The sequence below is a fragment of the Carcharodon carcharias genome, chromosome 15 (genome assembly GCF_017639515.1).
Source record: "Carcharodon carcharias isolate sCarCar2 chromosome 15, sCarCar2.pri, whole genome shotgun sequence".
In the NCBI taxonomy this organism is placed as follows: Eukaryota; Metazoa; Chordata; class Chondrichthyes; order Lamniformes; family Lamnidae; genus Carcharodon; species Carcharodon carcharias.
The window spans coordinates 131,056,974-131,078,487 of NC_054481.1; the positions used below are offsets into that span (position 1 = coordinate 131,056,974).

The 21,514-nt window shown below is 46.4% G+C and overlaps 1 protein-coding gene across 1 annotated transcript in view; it reads right to left on the reverse strand.

Annotated features, from left to right (window-relative positions):
- The window catches only part of LOC121288481 (polyhomeotic-like protein 2), a 558,331-nt gene that overhangs the window by 51,179 nt on the left and 485,638 nt on the right, over positions 1–21,514 (reverse strand). Inside the window, exons 9-13 of the mRNA XM_041207022.1 lie at positions 17,312–17,510; positions 15,632–15,858; positions 7,501–7,580; positions 3,232–3,302; positions 1,707–1,782 (exon numbers count right to left, since the gene is read on the reverse strand). Coding sequence (XP_041062956.1) covers positions 1,707–1,782; positions 3,232–3,302; positions 7,501–7,580; positions 15,632–15,858; positions 17,312–17,510 — 653 coding nt within the window. The remainder of the gene's footprint in view (positions 1–1,706; positions 1,783–3,231; positions 3,303–7,500; positions 7,581–15,631; positions 15,859–17,311; positions 17,511–21,514) is intronic.

Sequence of the window (21,514 nt, forward strand, 5' to 3'; positions counted from 1 at the left end):
CCCACACACCCTACACCCCCTCCCCACACCCCCTACACCCCTTCCCCACACACCCTCCCCACACACCCTACACCCCCTCCCCACACACCCTACACCCCCTCCCCACACACCCGCCCCACACACCCTACACCCCCTCCCCACACACCCTACACCCCCTCCCCACACACCCTACACCCCCTCCCCACACCCCCTGCACCCCCTCCCCACACACCCTACACCCCCTCCCCACACAACCTACACCCCCTCCCCACACACCCTACACCCCCTCCCCACACCCCCTACACCCCCTCCCCATACACCCTACACCCGCTCCCCACACCCCCTCCCCACACACCCTACACCCGCTCCCCACACACCCTACACCCCCTCCCCACACCCCCTCCCCACACACCCTACACCCCCTCCCCACACACCCTACACCCCCTCCCCACACACCCTACACCCCCTCCCCACACCCCCTCCCCACACACCCTACACCCCCTCCCCACACACCCTACACCCCCTCCCCACACACCCACACACCCCCTCCCCACACACCCTACACCCCCTCCCCACACACCCTCCCCACACACCCTACACACCCTCCCCACACAACCTACACCCCCTCCCCACACAACCTACACCCCCTCCCCACACACCCTCCCCACACACCCTACACCCCCTCCCCACACACCCTACACCCCCTCCCCACACACCCTACACCCCCTCCCCACACACCCTCCCCCACACCCCCTCCCCACACACCCTACACCCCCTCCCCACACACCCTACACCCCCTCCCCACACACCCTACACCCCCTCCCCACACCCCCTACACCCCCTCCCCACACACCCTACACCCCCTCCCCACACACCCTACACCCCCTCCCCACACACCCCACACCCCCTCCCCACACCCCCTCCCCACACACCCTACACCCCCTCCCCACACACCCTACACCCCCTCCCCACACACCCTACACCGCCCCCCACACACCCTCCCCCACACCCCCTCCCCCCACACCCCCTACACCCCCTCCCCACACACCCTACACCCCCTCCCCGCACACCCTACACCCCCTCCCCACACACCCTACACCGCCCCCCATGCACATGCTCCACCGCCTTCCCCACTTCCCCCTCCCCATGCAGTCCCCCCACATCCCCACACACCCCCATCCCTACACACCCACATCCCCACACACCCCCCATCCCCCGCCTATCGCTACACACACTGAATAAACATTACAGATGCAGTAGAAAAGCAGAAACTGTGAACAGGAGAGGATTCCACTTGCACCTTTTCCAACCTCCTTGTGCTAAGCAGCAACCAACTCCCAGCCCAACTCCCCCATGTCTTTGTAAAGTACAGATCCATCTCACAACACCACAGGGACAACACAGCCTGCCACTATTACTCTGCAGCTCCCAAACACATTCTTCGACTTAAGATGAAGGGTAAAGTTCACATTTATGAGAAAGTTTTGTTTATTTCTTCATGAACAGCACAAGAGACAAGGGTTTGTTCTGATTCAGCGTCGTTATCTACAAAAACAGATTAAACCCACAGTTGTTTAAAGTTAAAAACATATCGCAGCACAGAAAAGGAGCACTTGTAAATTCATAGTGACGGAAATTTTAATAAATGAAGATAGGACTGTGCATTGTCCTCTCTACTGCAAACTAACGTCAGTCAACACACAATCAACTACAACCCTGTTTCTGACTGGTGGAACCACTTCCTTGTGACCTGTGACCCCTCTCGAATCCTCCAGGCAGAACATTCTCAGCTCCAGCAGCCAACTGCAGAGAAACACAGCAACCAGCAAACTAATCGTATGCATCAACTACCAGCGCCCAAAAGATTTTCCACCCGCCTGTCTCAAACTCACCACTCAGGGCCAGGTGGCGCTGACACCTCAAGAGTTAATGAGGCTCAATTTGAATATTTTGAGAGGTTGAATATTTTGAGAGGTTTATTAACGGCCTTCAATGATTTGGTTACCTTGTGAGGGACTTCAGCATCTCACAATAGATGAGTAAGTTAGTTGAACTCCAGCATTCTTCACAGAGATGCTTAGACCATAAGACGTAGGAGCAGAAATTAGGCCATTCGGCCCATCGAGTCTGCTCCACCATTCAATCATGGCTGTTAAGTTTCTCAACCCCATTCTCCCCGCTTTGCGACATTATCAAGGTTCATTCACATTTACTGCTCTGCATTTCAGATCATCAGAGCTGATACATGTGCCTGTTTTCCACATTTACAATATTTTTCTTATTCATTTATGGGATGTGGGTGTCACTGGCTGGGTCAGCATTTATTGTCCATCCCTAGTTGCCCTTGAGAAGGTGGTGGTGAGCTGCCTACTTGAACCGCTGCAGCCCATGTGGTGTAGGTACACCCACAGTGCTGTTAGGGAGGGAGTTCCGGGATTTTGACTCAGTGACAGTGAAGGAACGGTGATATATTTCCAACTCAGGATGGTGAGTGGCTTGGAGGGGAACTTCCAAGTGTTGGTGTTCCCATGTGTCTGCCACCCTTGTCCTTCTAGATGGTAGGGGTCGTGGGTTTGGAAGGTGCTGTCTAAGGAGCCTTGGTGAATTCCTGCAGTGCATCTTGTAGATGGTACACACACTGCTGCCACTGTGCGTTGGTAGTTGAGGGAGCAAATGTTTGTGGTGTGGTGCCAATCAAGCGGGGCTGCTTTGTCCTGGATGGTGTCAAGATTCTTGAGTGTTGTGGGAGCTGCACTCATCCAGGCAAGTGGAGAGTATTCCATCACACTCCTGGCTTGTGCATGTGTCAGAACTTCCTGATGACATTTTTAGCCCCTCACTTCATTGCTCTAAACCCATTCCTTAGCTGGGTGACACAATCATGCTATTGTGGCCAATTCCCTTCACTCCCTAACAACAGTGTGTGTGATTGACCAACTAATCAACAGCTATGCAACCAGCCTATCCAATCAAAGAGCTGCATTTACCCAGACTCTTCCCAAATGGAAAGAGCTGAATGGGGCTCACCTCACCTCAGCAAAACTGTAATTAAATAAACATTTATCCAAGTCTTTTTAAAAACTAACAACTTTTTCCGAGAATTCTATCCATTGCTCTGTAGGGAATGTTTACTTTAACCTGAGCTTTGTACATTTTGTACTCACATCCTCTTCCTCTCTGACCACAGTGAAAGTTATATAACTGGCCTAATATTCATACTCCTCCTGTTGCTGCATCTCTCTGTAAAATCACCTGTAAAAATCCTCTTTCCATTCACTTCCCAAAATCTCTTGAGTGGAGAACCTGGATCGGGGATTGGCAACCTTAACAAGGACAACCTTTCTGAAAAATTGAATCAAAAGCGCAATATCTTAACGGTGTCACAAAAACCCAAACGATAATGAAGAACGAGACAGGACACATTTCAACTTCAATTTTTTGTACGTTAATATTGTACTTGTGAGAAAGTAAGTCTAAAAAAGCAAGAGAGGTCACTAATTAGCATCGAAGGGGGTTTGACCGACCATGGTCAGGAGGCACACGGGTCTTCAAAGATCCTCATACGGCTTTCCAGCTGCAGGGTACAGAGAGCATAGTCTGGGTGAATTACCTCTGTCATTTCTCTTTAACGTCCTCCAATGCATTAACGGACTTTTAAAGCTGGAGTGCTGACAATTCTGATTGCTAAAGGAGTTTATCTCACAAGTAGCTGAAGCATACAGACCGACAACAGCTGTTTGCGTTTATATAGCGCCTTTAACAAAATAAACCATCCCAAAAGGGCCTCACAAGGGCATTATTAACACCAAATCTGACACCTAGTCACATAAGGGTGATATTAGGGCAGATGGTCAAAGTCTTACTCAAAGAGGTGGGTTTTAAGGAATATTTTAAAGGAGAGAGAGAAGGGGAATGAGGTTTAGGGAGGGTATTCTCAAGTTTAGGGTTCAGGCAGCTAAAGGCACAGTCACCAGTGGTGGTGTGATTAAGATCGGGGATGTGCTGAAGGCCAGAATATGAGGAATGCAGATATCTCAGCGGGTTCTGGAGATGGAGGAGATTACAGAGACAGGGAGGGGCAAGGCCAGGGAGGGATTTGAAAATAAGGGCGAACATTTTAATCAAGATGTTGCTTGACCGGGAGCCGATGTAATTCACAGGGCACAGGGGTAAGGGGTGGACGGGACTTGGTGGTGAGTTAGGATGTAGACAGCAGAGTTTTCGATGACCTCAAACTCATGGAGAAAAATCAAGCCTGGAGGTAACAAAGGCATAAATGAGGGTTTCAGCAGATGAGCAGAGCCAGGGCAGAGTTGGACAATGTTAGAGGGAGAAATAGATGGTCTTAATATTGGCATGAATATGAGGTCAGAAGTTTGTTTCATGTTCAAATATAGCACCACAATTGTGAACAGTGTCTCAGATTGTTGTGGGAGTTGGGGATGGACTCAGTGGCTGGGAATCTTTGCTCAATTGTCAGTTGTTGCACTGGCTGGTTTCAGTTTAGGGAAGTGGTCAGATTCCACAAGTAATCTCACTGTCTCCAAGATAAGAATTGAAAGTTTGGACAGTGGTTCCGCTCTAGAAAACTGGAAAGCACGCTTGGGGATGTTTGGCGAGTGCAGTGTGTCACTCACACAGGTCACTTAGTGGTATTGTCACTGGACTAGTAATCCACAGACTCAGGTTAATGTAAAAGCAGAATATTCCGGATGCTGGAAATCTGAAATAAAAACAGAAAATGCTGGAAAAGCTCGGCAGGTCTGGCAGCCTCTGTGGAGAGAGAAACAGAGTTAACGTTTCCAGTCCGTATGACTCTGAAGGTCTGAAGAAGGGTCATACAGACTCGAAATGTTAACTCTGTTTCTCTCTCCACAGATGCTGCCAGACCTGCTGAGATTTTCCAGCAGTTTCTGTTTTGACCCAGGGTAACGATCTGGGGGACCCAGGTTCAAATCTCATCCTGGCAAATTTGAATTTGATAAAAATATGGAATTAAAAGTCTAATGATGACCATGAAACCATTGTCGATTGTTGTAAAAACCCATCTGGTTCACTCCTTTAGGGAAGGAAATCTGCTGTTATTAACCAGTCTGGTTCAGTTGTATTAAACCGCTACAAAGTCTTAAGGAATGAAACCGGACTGACCATTCGACATCAACTTAGGCACTGGGAACAACAATAGCAAACTCAGCCCTGTTGACCCTGCAAAATCCTCCTTACTAACATCTGGGGGCTTGTGACAAAATTGGTAGAGCTGTCTCACAGACTGGTCAAGCAACAGCCTGACATAGTCATCCTCACGGAATCATACCTTATAGGTAACCTCCCAGACACCACCATCACCATCCCTGGGTATGTCCTGTCCCACCGGCAGGACAGACACAGCAGAGGTGGCAGCACGGTGATATACAGTCAGGAGGGAGTTGCCCTGGGAGTCCTCAACATCAACTCCAGACACCATGAAGTCTCATGGCATCAGGTGAAACATGGGCAGGGAAACCTTTTACTGATTACCACGTACTCCCCTCCCTCAGCTGATGAATCAGTGCTCCTCCATGTTGGACACCATTTGGAGAAAGCGCTAAGGGTAGAAAGGGTGCAGAATGTCGAGTGTCTTGGTGGCACCACCACTGACCGAGCCCTAAAGGACATCGCTGCTAGACTGGGTCTGCAGCAGGTGGTGAGGGAACCAACCAGAGGGAAAAAATATATTTGACTTCATCCTCACCAACCTGCCTGTCACAGATGCATCTGTCCCTGACAGTATCGGTAGGAGTGATTACCGCACAGTCCTTATGGAGACGAAGTCCTGTTTTCACATTCAGGATAGCCTCCATCGTGTTGTGTGGCACTACCACTGTGCTAAATGGGATAGATTTTGAACAGATCTAGCAACTCAATACTCTGCAACAATGAGGTGCTCTGGGCCATCAGCAGCAGCAGAATTGTACTCGAACACAATCTGTAACCTCATGGCCCGGCGTATCCCCCCACTCTACCATTACCATCAAGCCAGGCACTCAACCCTGGTTCAATGAAGAGTGCAGGAGGGCATGTCAGGAGCAGCACCAGGCATACCTAAAAATTAGATGCCAACCTGGTGAAGTTATAATGCAGCACTACTTGAGTGCCAAACAGTGTAAACAGCAAGAGATAGACAGAGCTAAGCGTTCACACAACCAACGGATCATATCTAAGTTCTGCAGTCCTGCCACATCCAGTCGTGAATGGTGGTGGACAATTAAACAACTCACTGGAGGAGGAGGCTCCACAAACATCTCCATCCTCAATGATGGGGGATCCATGAGAAGTGCCGAGTGGATGATCCATCTCGGCCCCCTCCAGTGGTCCCCAGCATCACAGATGCCAGTCTCCGGCCAATCCAATTCACTCCACATGATATCAAAAAATGGCTGAAGGCACTGGATACTGCAAAGTCTCTGGGCCCTGACAATATTCCGGCAATAGTACTGAAGACTTGTGCTCCAGAACTTGCCGCGCCCCTAGCCAAGCTGTTCCAGTACAGCTACAACACTGGCATCTTCCTGGCAATATGTCCTGTACACAAAAAGCAGGACAAATCCAACCCCGCGAATTACAGCCCCATCAGTCTACTCTCCATCATCAGTAAAGTGATGGAAGAGGTCATCAACAGTGCTATCAAGCGATGCTTGCTTAGCAACAACCTGCTACTGATACTCAGTTTGGGCACTACCAGGGTCACTCAGCTCCTGAACTCGTTACAACCTTGATTCAAACATGGACAAAAGAACTGAACTCCAGAGGTGAGGTTGAGAGTGACTGCCCTTGATATCAAGGCAGCAGTTGACCAGGTGTGACATCAAGGAGACCCAGCAAAACTGCAGTCAATGGGAATCAGGAGGAAATAAAAACTTTCCACTGGTTGGAGTCATACCTAGCAGGAAAGGAAGATGGCTGTGGTTGTTAGAGGTCAGTCATCTCAGCCCCAGAACATCACTGCAGGAGCTCCTCAGGATAGTGATTGTAGCAATTCACCAAGGCTCCTTAGGCAGCACCTTCCAAACCCACAACCACTACCATCTAGAAGGACAAGGGCAGCAGATACATGGGAACACCAACACTTGGAAGTTCCCCTCCAAATCACTCACCATCCTGACTTGGAAATATATCGATGTTCCTTCACTGTTGCTGGGTCAAAATCCTGGAACTCCCTCCCTAACAGCACTGTGGGTGTACCTACACCACATGGACTGCAGCGGTTCAAGAAGGCAGTTCACCACCACCTTCTCAAGGGGCGATAAAGGATGGGCAATAAATGCTGGCCTAACCTGCGATGTCCACGTCCCACAAATGAATAAAAAAAGGCTCTCATAAATGGGTAAATGGTTAGTTACTGTGTAAAGCAGCAGGAGACCCTTTCCCTTAACCCCATAACGAACCCTTTCCTAGTAAAGAGTTCACATCTTTCAGGTGAGAAAGAGGAGAAAGCCGAAATAAAAAAACAGTAGGAAGGCCGTAATCCAAATGTGGATTTACCAACAAATTACACATGTTTTCAATAATCTCAACTAGGCTGACGATGAGTCCAACTGATACTGAAAACAGCTTCATAGCAACTGGGCACATTTAGTGATCAATAATCAAGGTCAAATCAAATGCTTTCACTAATGGGAAGACATCCATTATGCACACGAAACTCATGTGTTGTTTCTTAATGTAAATCACCTTGAATTTACATAAATCAAGATAACATGCCATTCCTATTTAAAAAAAAAACAAAAAAACTGCGGATGCTGGAAATCCAAAACAAAAACAGAATTACCTGGAAAAACTCAGCAGGTCTGGCAGCATCGGCGGAGAAGAAGTTCTGTCGAAGGGTCATGAGGACTCGAAACGTCAACTCTTTTCTTCTCCGCCGATGCTGCCAGACCTGCTGAGTTTTTCCAGGTAATTCTGTTTTTGTTTTGCCATTCCTATTTGTTTAATTCACCCCCAAGATGTTTTGAATGTTCTCTCTCTCCCTGGCCACACAGTTTAGTACCAACAGCAAATTTGTGATATGAGAAGATTTTCTTCAATTCAGTGAATAACGTATCTTCCTGCCTATTCTGTGTCAATTCTTCAGAGCTTTAGCATCACTTTCGGATAACCCTTGATCCAGGAAATTAGTTTATGGTTAATTCTTTCAGCCTTAATCTTTTCAAAAGCTTCACATACAAAAACCTTATCAAACGCTCTGTTAATTATGTAATTAAGTTATATCGACTGGATTATCCACACAAACAGTTGTCAAAGTATTACCGAAGGTTCATGAGATATGATTTACTGTCCTGATTTCATGATAACCTCTCTTTACTGCCTCTCTACTCTTTAGATAAACACTGGCACCAATCCCGCTTCTTCCCTCACCGACTCATGGGGTAGAATTTCCCCCCGATTGGGGGGGGTGGGGGAGGTTGTGTGTGTGTGTGTGTGTGTGTGTGTGTGTGTTTGGGGGGGGGGGGCCTGATTGGGTCAGCGCCGCCATTTTATGCGGGCGGGCCAATTAAGCCCCGCCCAGCGTGACACATACTCGGAAACGCTGAGCGCTCCCTGTGCGGATGGGGTACAGGTTCCCTGAGTCACACATGCACACGAAAGAGCGCAGAAATCTCCCTGAGGCACGGAGTGAAACTGTCACCTGAGCTGGGACGTGTGCATTAATTTTAATAAAAATTTGTGCGAAAATGTAAAACCCTTCATGAAACCTCATCCCGCCCGTGGATGAGGTTCCACGAGAAATACGAAGGCCACCTGTACCCTTCGCCTGCCCCCCACCCCCGTCCACCTTAAGGTTGGACGGGCAGCTCAGCTAATTGCTTAATTGCTTTGTTAAGCGGCCTTAACAGGACTTTGACAGTTCGGCTGCACGTCCGCAGCACGAAATCTAAATGACACGCGGTGATGTCGGGACACACGCCCCATGTCACCCGGCGTGATTTTACGCCTTGGCGAGTTGGCCCCACCCCCCGCTCGCCCAAGCCAAAGATTTAGGCCATGTATAGTTCTGTAATTCCTTGATATATTTCTCGATCACAATTGGAATATTGACGTAACACAAAAGTGGATGTTATTAATTCACATTCCCGGGACAGAGCTGCTTTACGGGGATAGATCCCATTTTTTTTATATATATATATTCGATCACAGGATGTGGGCATTGTTGGCTAGGCCAGCATTTACTGCCCATCCCTAACTGCCCTTGTTCAGAGGGCATTTTTTAAGAGTCAGCCACATTGCTGGAGTCACATGTAGGCCAGACCAGGTAAGGGTGGCAGATTCCCTTCCCTAAAGGGCATTAGTGAACCAGATGGGCTTTTACAACAATCGACAATGGTTTTCATGGTCACCATTAGACTTTTAATATCAGATTTTTATTTGAATTCAAATTCCACCATCTGGTGAGCCCAGGTCCCCAGAGCCTTACCCTCGGTCTCTGGGTCACTAGTCCATCCACAATACCCTAGGCCACCACCTAGCTTTCAGAACCTAGTGACCTCCCATCTGAGAATGAATTCAGAAAATGTACCGTTGACCATCCTTCAGTTCTGGGCTAGTGTTCTGTGTTTACAAAGCTTCAAAACACATTATAACCTGGGTGTCGAATAAACATCTTAGCCTGGAAATCCGAGCTCACACAGAAGACAACTTCTCCATTTACCCTATGGGGCTTGCTGTTAAAAATACCTGAAAATGTGGTAGCTTGTCAATGAGATGTAACTGGATTTAACATCATAACAACTGCTGGAAAAACTGGCTCAGAAAAACCTTTTTTTAAATATATAAGCAAAGTGTCTCAAGTCGAGCTATCCGAAAACAGGCAGTGCCCAACAATCCCGACATTTTTTAAAGCTGCCATCACCTGACTTTCCCTCCTCATTGACATCTTTGATCTAACTGGCTGGGAAGCTCTTTGGAGCAGCTCCCACTCTACCACCAACACTTCACTGAAGTGCAGCAGGAACCCCATTTACATAAACAGAGCTACTGCCACGCTTCCGGTAAAGTAACACTGATAGATCTGAAGCAGATCCAAAATATTTCCTGGCTTATCTTGCAGCATTGTCTCTCTAACCCCCCCTGACCCCCCCACACTCTAGGCGCCTGACCAAGTCTGAACAGCCTGATCCGTAATCCAGCACGGACTCGGTCCTAAAGTTTTGAAACATGAAATTGTATTTGAGCAATGTCAAACTTTTTAAACTGATAAGAATTTGCAAGTTTCTTCCACTTGTTAACATTTTAAAAGTTCACTTATGATATTTCAGCTTCCAATACACATGTCCCGATCATTTATTGTAAAATGTATAACAAGCGAAGGATATTCAGTGCATTTTACTTCCAGGTTTGCTATTGGAAGAGGATGCTTCAATGTGATTGGCTGTTTTCTTTGATGACATCACTGTGGCTGGACGCCTAGAGATCCCTGGATTTGGCTCCAGATTTAAACTAACGTGGGGAAAGGGGAAATCCACTTCACAGAGATCATTAGATCTTTATGGGCAACTTCCCTCAAGGTCAGCGACAAGCAACATCACTTCACTGCTGATAGCCAAATCTGGGCCAATAAAATGCTCCCAACGCCCCCCCCACCCCCACCAAATCCAAAGTTTCAGCAGAGACCTTAATTCTCCGATGGATGTACCTGATACTCCCAGGTTCATATTCTGGTATTTAATTGGAGACTTCTTCCCTGTCACTGATCTCCTCCCACATAATAAAGTAAAAGGCAATGGGCTGGAAAACCAAAAACGATCTAGTTTTTGGGATTTTCATGTTCCCCGTGCCTGCTACTTATATTTTGGGAATTGAAAAGCTGTAAACAATCATCTTTAGTCAGTAATGGAAACCTATTTCTCTAGATATTTATAATACCCACAGCCACCTGACTACAAATTGGCAAATCACATTGGAATATTCTTAGGCCTGAGCACTCCTGAAAATAGCTTCCACTGATGTAGCACCTTTAACGTTAAAAAGAAGCAAAAGATATTTCACAGGGCTTCATAGAACAAACAGACACTCCCCAAAGCGCAGAAAACAGCCCTTTGATTAACAGAAGCCGGCCAGCGTTCCTGTGTGCATGTGAAGATCGCCTGCAAATTTCAGCGGCTGATCAGTGACACTGCTGTGACCACCCTGCAGTGCTGACAACCAGCAGCGCTGGTCTGGCTGCAACACTTCCCACATCCCACCACCAGCTGCACCTGTAACGCATTTCGACGAACACTGCATTATGAGCAGAGGTGCAGAAACCAATAGTGAGTCTGCAAGAACATTAGCTGGAGTCTTCTTTTGCACTGCCCAGATGTCATAACTGGCTAAAACATGTTGTGGAAGTTAGACTGAATAACATTAGGAGCAGAGACAGAGTCCCTGAGTAGGAACATATTTCAGCAAACACCATAATTCATCTGACCTTGGCTATATTCTACCTAATCTAGCATTCTAAATCTAAACAAAACCACTCAGCTCATGCACAGGGATTTATGTATCCGATCACTTTGTACTGGATGTGAAGTCCTTTCCTGTGTGGGTCAACAGTTAAATAAATGAAAGTACAGAAATCCCTTAAAGAACAGGGGAGACAGGACAGACACATCAGTTTAGATCTGCAGCATGGACATTAATTTTGCTCTGTAATTGGAGAGTTAAGACTCCCACATAATACAGTTCAAAGAACAGGGAGAATAAGCCAGGTCTGCCAAATGTGCACCAGGGTTAAAAGAGTGTCCGGTTAATTAGATCTTATAATTAATAACTAAAAACCGAGCAAAGGACAATGGTTTCATGTAGTAATCAGATATCTAACTTTAGTTATCCAGGAAGTTAATTAGTTATCTAAAGTCTTTAGTCAACCCATGAATATGCCAAATCATGAATGAACAAAATTAATTGTTTTCTCTTAAAGAAACAACAATTGTTTGAGAAACTTACCGTTCCTGCCATTAGTAGGTAGATAAAGAGTTCCGTTGTCAGTCAGTCTGGCTGTGATACCTTGTGTCCTCATTATTCTCTACTAGAATTAATTGTTTCTGTGCAGACCTTTCCTGCCAGATTAACCCCATTAACACCAGCCTCGCAAATTACCGTTACCCTCTTGGTTTACAGGAAGTTTCTCCAGGAATGAGATTGCACAGTGTGAGCGGCTGCAATATTTAACAAGCTCCTTCAGAGCTCGCTGCCCTGGGGAACTGAATGTTTCCTGGGAGGCTTCCTGTACTTGATGAGGACGCCTCGAGAGCGTGCTCAGAAATAGCCCATTATAAATAAAGTGCAGAAGGAGAGCCTCTCCCTACCACCACACCACCCCCCCAACCCTGCCACCCCCCACCCCCCTCACTTCATCTCAGTGTGTGTGTGGAAGCCACTTAGCTTATGCATTATTTACGTAAGGATAACGTTATAAAACCTCTTCAAGCAGAAGTCACTCTGCTTTCAAACACCCTGCCGTTCTCAGCTCTCCGAGATCCAATCGTTTACAGTCTCCGGCAGATTCCAAAACACTGATGGTAGCAGAACAGGCGCTGCAGCTATCCAAACAGCCCTAAACCTCAGGAAAGCTCCGGCTGATGCTGCCCATACCTTGCAGCCCTGCTGTCAGGCACAGTCCTCTATGCAATCAAAATGATACAGTGAAGGAAAGGAAAGGACTTTGAAAACCTCAGGACATCCCAAAGCGTTTTTACAGCCAGCGAAGTACATTTGAAATGCGGTCCCTGTTGTAATGTAGGGAACACAGCAGCCAATTTAATTTGTGCACAGCAAGCTCCCACAAACAGCAATGAGACAATCTATTTTAGTGATATCGGCTGAGGTCAAATATTAACCAGGATATCGGGGGAGCTCTCCTCCTCTTCAAAACAATGCCATTAACATCCAGAGAGCAGAAAGGACCTCGGTTTGACATCTCAACTGAAAGGCTCAGATAGTGCAGCACCCACTAAGTGCTGGCGCTGGAGTGTCAGCCTGGATTATGAGCTCAAGACTCTGGAGTGGGACGGAACCCTTACCTGGCACCCAAACTCTCAATCTGCTAACTCCGAGGCGATGCTACCCACTGAGCAGCAGCTGGCACCTTGTAAAGAAATGGCTTTATGCATCTCCATTAGGGCAAAGAGGCTGTTTACTGCCCTCCCTGCACTGGGGGCACAGCACTACCCTCTGCCATGGCTTCTGGGCAGGTTGACACGAATGTTCATTACAAGCGGACACTTCAGTTCAATGAGAAGGTTCACCAGCCCCAAATAAAACTCTAAATCACAATCCTCAATGCAAGTTTGTGCACAAATTGTTTTTTGCGGTGCTGCTGAGGTGCCATCCCATAATATAACAGCAATTCTAAAGCCCCAACTGACTCCAATTTCATGCAGCCCTGTACAATATAAACCCAACATTAGGCAATGGGAACCTGCTGCTCTCACTTTCCAATTACAAATAAAATCGCTCTCGTGTATCAAGCGAGAGAGAAAATGTCTCCACTAATTCGAAAGGATTGAGTTCAATAATTATCTTTTGTATCTTTAAACAGCGCCTCACCCCCTTTTGAGGGATCATTCACTAACTCAGGCTCCAGACCTCTAATCCCTCTTTACATATCACTGAGACATTGTCTGCTTCACTCTTCATGCAGCTCAGGATTAAAGGTAACAGCAGCTTTGGGCCAAGCTGTTTGATGGGAATGAAAGCATTGCCACCTTTATTGGGAACACTGCTGGCTGTTCAATGCTGAATTTCCAGCAATAAATCTAACAAGGCCTGGGACAGTAAAGGTTCATCTCTGGGGATCACAAATTAAAACCAGGGAACAGCATTAGGAGAGAATTAACACAAGCGCTATAATCCTTGAACCATCTGCAGCTCAGAAGCGGATCATTTGCAGATTGTTACAAAGAAAAATATCAACATTCAAAGTATTCATTTGAACCTAGATTATTTTTCATCCAATTATGTGATCTCATCTAGTAACTCCAAATGCAAACTTTACCAATATTCTCAGCTTGGCTATGTAGGGTAATTCAGGCTGCAAGATTCAGTGAGAGGGGTCAGCTTCATTAGCAATCTCTCTATAGCTCAGTTGATAAGCGCATTGACCAGTCTTTAACTGACCTATAAAGACATGTAAATCCCAGGTTGGTCCATGGTGAGTTAGTTGATCTCAAATAGGCTGGCGATAGCACATCAAGTCTGTATCAAAGTTTCACCACACAAATCACCTGATTAATTGTCACCCTCCTGCTCCTTCTCCATATAGCAACTATTCAATTTCCTGTTGAAAGGATAGTCAATGGCAGAAGATTCCAAATTCAAATCCTTCCATGGTCTTGTCCTTCACCATCACTGGAACATCCTCCAGATCTTCAACCCTCCACATATATCATCTACAAGATGCACTGCAGGAATTCACCAAGGGTCCTTAGGCAGCACCTTCCAAACCCACAACCTCTACCATCTAGAAGGGGAAGGGCAGCAGACACTTGGGAACACCACCACCTGGAAGTTCCCCTCCAAGTCATTTGCCATCCTGACTTGGAAATATATCGCCGTTCCTTCACTGTCACTGGGTCAAAATCCTGGAACTCCCTCCCTAACAGCACTGTGGATGTACCTACACCACATGGACTGCAGCAGTTCAAGAAGATAGCTCACTGCCACCTTCTCAAGGGCAATTAGGGATGGGCAATACATGCTGGCCTAGCCAGTGACGCCCACATCCTGTGAATAAATTAAAAAATGATTTCTGCACTCCTCCAATTTTGGCCTTTTGCAAATCATCCAGTATTAACCACTCCATCACTGGCACCCTGCTCTCAGCTGCCAGGGTCCTGAACTCCGGAATTCCCTTCCTAAACCTCTCCACCTTTAAGACGCTCCTTAAATCCAAACTCTTTGACCAAGCTTTTGGTCACCTAATATCTTGCTATGTGGCTTGGTGACAAATTTTGCATGAATAATGCATTTAGGGAAGTTTTACTATGTGAAAGGTGCTATATAAAAGCAAGATGTTGTTGTAACCATCCTCCCTATGATGAAGACTTTTTGCAATCTTCTCTTGAATTCTTTTTGTGATTATCTTAAATTTGTGCACACTAGTTACTGAACTTAGCTTTGGTGCAGTCTACGCTATCATGACCTTTAGTAACCTTGAACGTGTCCTCCAGGTTACCCCTTGATTGTCTTAATTCTAGTTGAAAATAAACCTCAAGTTTCTCAAGTCTCTCTTCATAATTGCAACCCTTCATCTCAAATGAACCTAACTTGCATCTTTTCCATTGCTTGGTATGCTCTCTATAACGAGGTGCTTAAAGTCGTTTACAGATCTCCAAACATGGCTCCTCTATAGGTTTGCAAAATTTCAAAATTAAGTTAGTTCAAAATTAAGTTAGTTCAAAATTAAGCTAACTCCTGTACAGCAGAGAGGATTTCCTTTGAACTTTTCATTGCCTTATCAATTTACACTGCCACTTTGAACAGTGTGTATGTCTGGACACTAAGATCCCACTGTTTTTATACCTCATTCAGTATCTTATTATCCAAGGTATATTTCCTTTCACATTCTTGTCTCCAACATATAACACTTCACGCATTGAACCATATCTGACGCCTTTTCCCCAATCCTTATTCTCACCTATGACATCTCCCAAGCACTCAGAAGTATCATCCTGCATTATAAAGTTCTCAGAACCTCCAATCCTGCCCATACCGTGCCAGAGGTTAGCTTGCTCCAGCCCCAGGCCCCAGGCTGGTTGGGCCACATGCCAGCTTGCAACAGGAGCCCAAGCGAATTCCCGCATTAGGTCTTGAAGACTGCCGGAGGCCCTGGGGTAGCTCCGGGCAACAATCCTGGGCCCCTTCCTGGAATTTCAGGCAGGTGCATCCCACAGGATGTGTGCTGTCAGCATCGCTACCGTGACTGAGTGCAGGCTACCCAAAAATGGGAGGCATCACAGTCCAGAGCAAAGCTTCAGCTGACACCCACAAACACGTGTTTCTAATTCGGTCACCATGTTGGGGACCAGTGTCTAAGGTCAGAATGCTGATGAAGTAGACAGGTCTCACCCAGCAAGAGGCAACAGTGCAGAGGATCAGACAGAGGGGAGAACATTGGAAAAGGTTATTTAGTCAAAAGACCGATGAAATACAGGTAATTGTAAGGGATCTTTTTCCCTTGTTTCCTGGCAACACTGATTTTTGAAGCAGCTGACACCACTTCCGGATGAAAACTCTCCAGTGTCTCTAAGTGATGAGGCTATCCTGGGTGCGTGTCTAGACAGTGAGGCTGTTTAACAGTCAACAGCATCAAAACTGAGCCTAATCCAGAACTCGGACCGCATCACCATTGATGAACTTTCCAGTTGGAATATTTCTACTTTTGTTTATCAGGGTGTGTTTTCTCAGTATCACAATACATAATCTACAAAATTTACTACTTGGAGCCTGGATTTTTCATTTCTTTTACTAACTGCAGTATATTGTTGTTTTCCATACTGGAGATGATTAATGAGCAATGAATCAAAAGAACTTGCATTTATATAGCACCTTCCATGATCTCAGGACATCTTGAAGTGCAACGGTATGGGTGCTCCAACAGTGCGGTTCTCCCTCGGTACGGGTGCTCAGACAGTGCGGCGCTCCCTCGGTACTGCACTGGAGTGTCAATCTAGTTTGTGTGTTCTGATCTCTAGAGTTGTCATTGAACCCACAAGCTTCTGACTCCAAGGCGAGAGTGCTACACTTTGAGGCAATGCAGGCACCTTAATTGTATCCACAACAATGGATTAAAGAACAAGGTTATTACTAATCCCATGAATAGTGCAGTTCTGGTTCAAACACCTGCTATCCAGACAGTGAGTGGCTATTAGTGCTGGCACTGCATAATGCAGTTTCTCCTCAATTCACCGTCAGTTCTTCCTGATCTAAGTACTCGTAGCCTCAACTGAACCTTTTCATGCTTAGACAAAACATCTACTTGAGGATATTGTCCCATAAACAATAGCCATTTCTTCAGCAAATCCTCTCAACTCTTGAATACCACAGAAAGATCTATTCATCAGCTTGGTGTTTTTCAAATGACTTTAACTAGGAACTGATTGAATAGGTACCTTCAACTGGCAAAGCATGAAAAATCAGTTTAATAGTTGATAACCATGAGTTTGTTCATCTCTGGATTTATCAGCACATGGTCTTGCTTATCTTGAACTTATATACATGATATCCCAGTTATTACAATACAGAAACAGGCCTTCCAGCCCAACTAATCTATGGCGGTGTTGCTGTTCGACATGCACCTGCTACAGCCTTTCTTTACCTCAGTAAGTGCATCATAAACCGTTCATTACCCAATGGAGACATTGCTGTCATACGCTGGTCCTCGTGGTGTTTGTATGAGGTAGAACTGTTAACCATGGAGAGTTTGTGCATAGTTACTACAAGGCCCAATATTGGAAGAAGCTCTACGGAGAAGTTGGACTGCCCAGGTGGGTTGAAAGATGAGAATAAAATGCGACCTGCCAACAGTACAGTGTAAACATCTAACGCTTCCCTCAGAATCAAAACATACGAGACAGGTCTACAGCAGAACTCATGTCACCTCCTTTACATTAGAATGTAGCCTCCAGAGGGAATACTGCCACTCCCATTCGCAGATCTTCCCCCAGTGACTGGTGAAGGTTTGTAAAGACCAACAAGGGCATCAAACACCTAGCCAATGTGGCCAGACCGCTTGCTCAGCCCAGCCACTGTCAGACAATAATAGCAACCGGTTATGCGTAAATTCTAGCCTCAGTAATGTGAGGAATGTCAGAGTCAGGAAATGAAACATTTTTCGTTTCAAAACCATAAGAAGCTGGGATGAGGGTAAAGCTCTTTCAACTCTGCCCCCAACAATGCACCTCAGTCTCAATGCCAGGGGAACATAACCCTCGTCCAGGGCAACAATGTGATGTCCATTTCCAGAGCAACTCATTCCTTAATTTCCAGGTTAGTGAGAAACTGGCAGCATTTTGAAGGGCCAGAGTTGTTGGAATGCGGAGCTCTTGGAGGCTTGTGGAACTGGGGAAGTTTCGTAGCTGGGAAGGGAGGACTTTGAACACAGATTTAGAATTTTAAAATCATGGCATTAAAAGCAAGACTCTTGGGAGAGGTAGTGGCATAGTCACTGTACGGGTATTCCAGAGACCCAGGGTAATGCTCTGGGAACCTGGGTTCAAATCCCACCATGGCAGATGGTGAAATTTGAATTCAATATAAAAAAAAATATGGGCTGATGATGACCTTGAAACCATTGTCAATGGTCCTAAAAACCCATCTGGTTCACCGCCATTCTCACCTGGTCTGGCCTACATGTGACTCCAGACCCACAGCAATGTGGTTGACTCTTAAATGCCCCCTGAACAAGGGCAATTAGGGATGGACAATAAATGCTGGCCTAGCCAGTGATGCCCATATCCTATGAACGAATTAAAAAAAAAAACGGAGAGCCATTGAAGGCCAGTGAGCACAGGAGTGAATGGGCTGTGAGTTAGGATACAGGCCTCAGAGTTTTGGATGACCTCGGATTAAGAGGAGGATGGGAGGTTAGCCTAAGAGAACAATGCAAAAGTCACGCCTGGAGGTAACAAGAGTGTGAAAAGGAGTTTCAGCAGCAGATGTAGAGACGAGTGATGGTGAAGGTGTAAGTAGACAGTGTTTGTGATGGAGAAGATAAGTGTTTGGAAGTTCAGCTCTGCATCAAATGGGACACCAAGGCTGGTTCTGCCCGAGACAGTGAACTCATGCCAACAGGGAAATGGATTACAGCTGCCCAATCTCTTCTCCTCCCCACCCCCTGCTCTGATATGAGAGCCTCAGATCGCAGATTTGATCTCATTAAGGGAAATATGAGGTGTTGCAGCTAGTCACAGCATTTCCAGGTTGGCTTCAGAGATTTCCCCAGTGGCTGTGTACAGGAGAAAGCCGCATGTGGGAGAGGAGTTTTCTTTTGCTTGTTTTAATGGCTTCGACATTGAAGACAGATTCCAGTTTGTACTTCCAACATCTGGAGACAAGCCCTTTACCTTGTAATAAAAACAAAAAAACTGCGGATGCTGGAAATCCAAAACAAAAACAGAATTACCTGGAAAAACTCAGCAGGTCTGGCAGCATCGGCGGAGAAGAAAAGAGTTGACGTTTCGAGTCCTCATGACCCTTCGACAGAACTGTTCTGTCGAAGGGTCATGAGGACTCGAAACGTCAACACCTTTACTTTGTGGGTGTATATTGTGGGGGGGGGGGGGGGGGGGGTGGTTGTTGTGGTGGTGGGGGGTGGGGGGCAGGGGGCTCCCATGTTTGAAAGCAGAGGTATTAAGCAGCAATTTACTAACAATTTTCAGCATCAGCACCATCGCTGATGTCTATCATTCCTGAGTCTCCAAAGTCACAAGCCAGTTTGATCCTCTTTTCTTGGCACTGACAGGGTTAACAAAGTTCAATACAAACCCTGGCCAATTGTGCTGACTGACAGAGTGAGCCTCTCTATAGCAGCCTGCAGCTGGCCTTGTTTTAATGGCAGGTCAGGTCATTGCTGCCTTTGTTAGTTCAGCTGCCTGCACCTTTATAAGATCCAGCCTTCAGAACTGAAGCAGCAAGTCACTGCATGGAGTCAGAGTGCTCCACACTGAACAGATCTTTCCCCAGCACAGCAAATACTTCAGTTTGCAAACAAAGACACTTGGGTTCATTTCTAAGTACAAATATTACCCTTTCACAGATGGCAAATTAAGAAAACGTACCAGGAGCTCAACAAATATTTAAAGGCAAGTCGGCATTGAGTATTCTGGCTGTGTAGAGAAGGAGGGAGATCACAAATCCCTAAGCAATATGATGAGGCGCCTACTGTGACTCAGCTGGCAGAACCTCTCATCTCTGAGTCAGAGGCTGTGGGTCCAAGTCCCACGCCAGAGGCTTCAGTTCATAATCCAGGTTAACGCTCCAGTGCAGCACTGAGGGAGGGAGTGCTGCACTGCTAGAGGTGCTGTTTTTCAGATGAGACGTCAAACCAAGGCCTCTTCTGCCCTTTTAGGCAGACCTCAAAGGTCCCCTAGCACTATTACAAAGACCAGGGGAGTTCTCCCCAGTATACTGGCCAATATTTATCCCTCAATCAGCATCATTTCAGTATAAATAAGTGTGAGGTATTACATTATGGTGAGAAAGATATGGAGGTCACACAATTCTTGAAAAATAAGGTCTAAACAGGTTAGAGAAGCAAAGGGATCTGGGAATACAAATGCAAAAACAAAATCTGTCACTCCTTAGATTGACAAGGGCCATAAAACAAGCAAACCAAACATCAGTTATAATTTGAAGAGACTATTTCTAGAGGGTTAGAGTTGAACATGGGAAATTACTCTCAACTTGTATCAAACCTTGGTTACGCTACACTTGGGGTAGAATCTTACCTATGGTGGGCACCCGCGATTGGCTGCACACCACCATTTTACGCAGGCAGACCAATTAATGCCCACCCAGCGTAACACACGGCCGGTAGTGCTCAGCGCTATCTGTGCGGGCAGGGTGGGGGGGGGGGTTGGTGGTGGTGAGAGAGGGAGAGTCAGGGCCTGCGCTCTTAGTGTGCGAAAGAGCACAGCAATCTCCCCGGGAGGCACGGAACTGCCTCGGGGAGATGAGATAGATCATAGAAGTTTTAAAAAAATAAAGTTAAAAAAAATTATTTCAGCATGTCCCCTTGTGCGACAGTGTCACGTGAGCTGGGACATGTTTGTGAAATGTACAAAAAAATGTATTTATTTAATTTTGTAAAAGTTCCAGGAAACCTCGTCCCGCCTGTGGATGAGGTTTCCCGAAAAACGTGAAGGCCACTTGGGGTCTTCGCCAGCCGCCAACCTTTTAAGGTTGGACGGGCAGTGTTGTTAATAAGGTAAATTACTCTTTTAATGGCCTTAATAGGCAGTTGACAGGTCGGCGGGGGCTCAGCCATCTCCGGTGCATGCCTGCCGAATGAAATATCGAAATGACGCCGGGACACAGGCCCAATGTTATCTCGCGTCATTTTACGCATCAGCATGTCAGGCCCAACCCCGCACGCCCTTTGCCAACATTCTGCCCTTGAAGTACATTCCACAGTCTGGGTGCAATATTATAGAAAGGGTGTCGAGGCACTGGAGAGGGTACAAGGAGGATTCACAAAGATGATACCAGAAACCTGTGGGTGTACAGATCAGGAAAGGATCGGCAGGCTGGGTCGCTATTCTCTTGGAAAAGAAATCTTAGGGGGTGACCTGATAAGAGATCTTTACAATGATGGAAGGTTTTGATACAGCGGATAGAGAGATAATGTTTCCTCTCGTGGGGAAGAGCATAATTAGAGGCAGTCAATATAAGATAGTCACCAAGAAATCCAACATGGAATTCAGGAGAAACTTCTTGACCAAGGGAGTGGGGAGAATGTGGAACTCGCTACCACAGGGAGTAGTTGAGGTGAATAGTGTGGATGAATTTAAGGGGAAGTTGG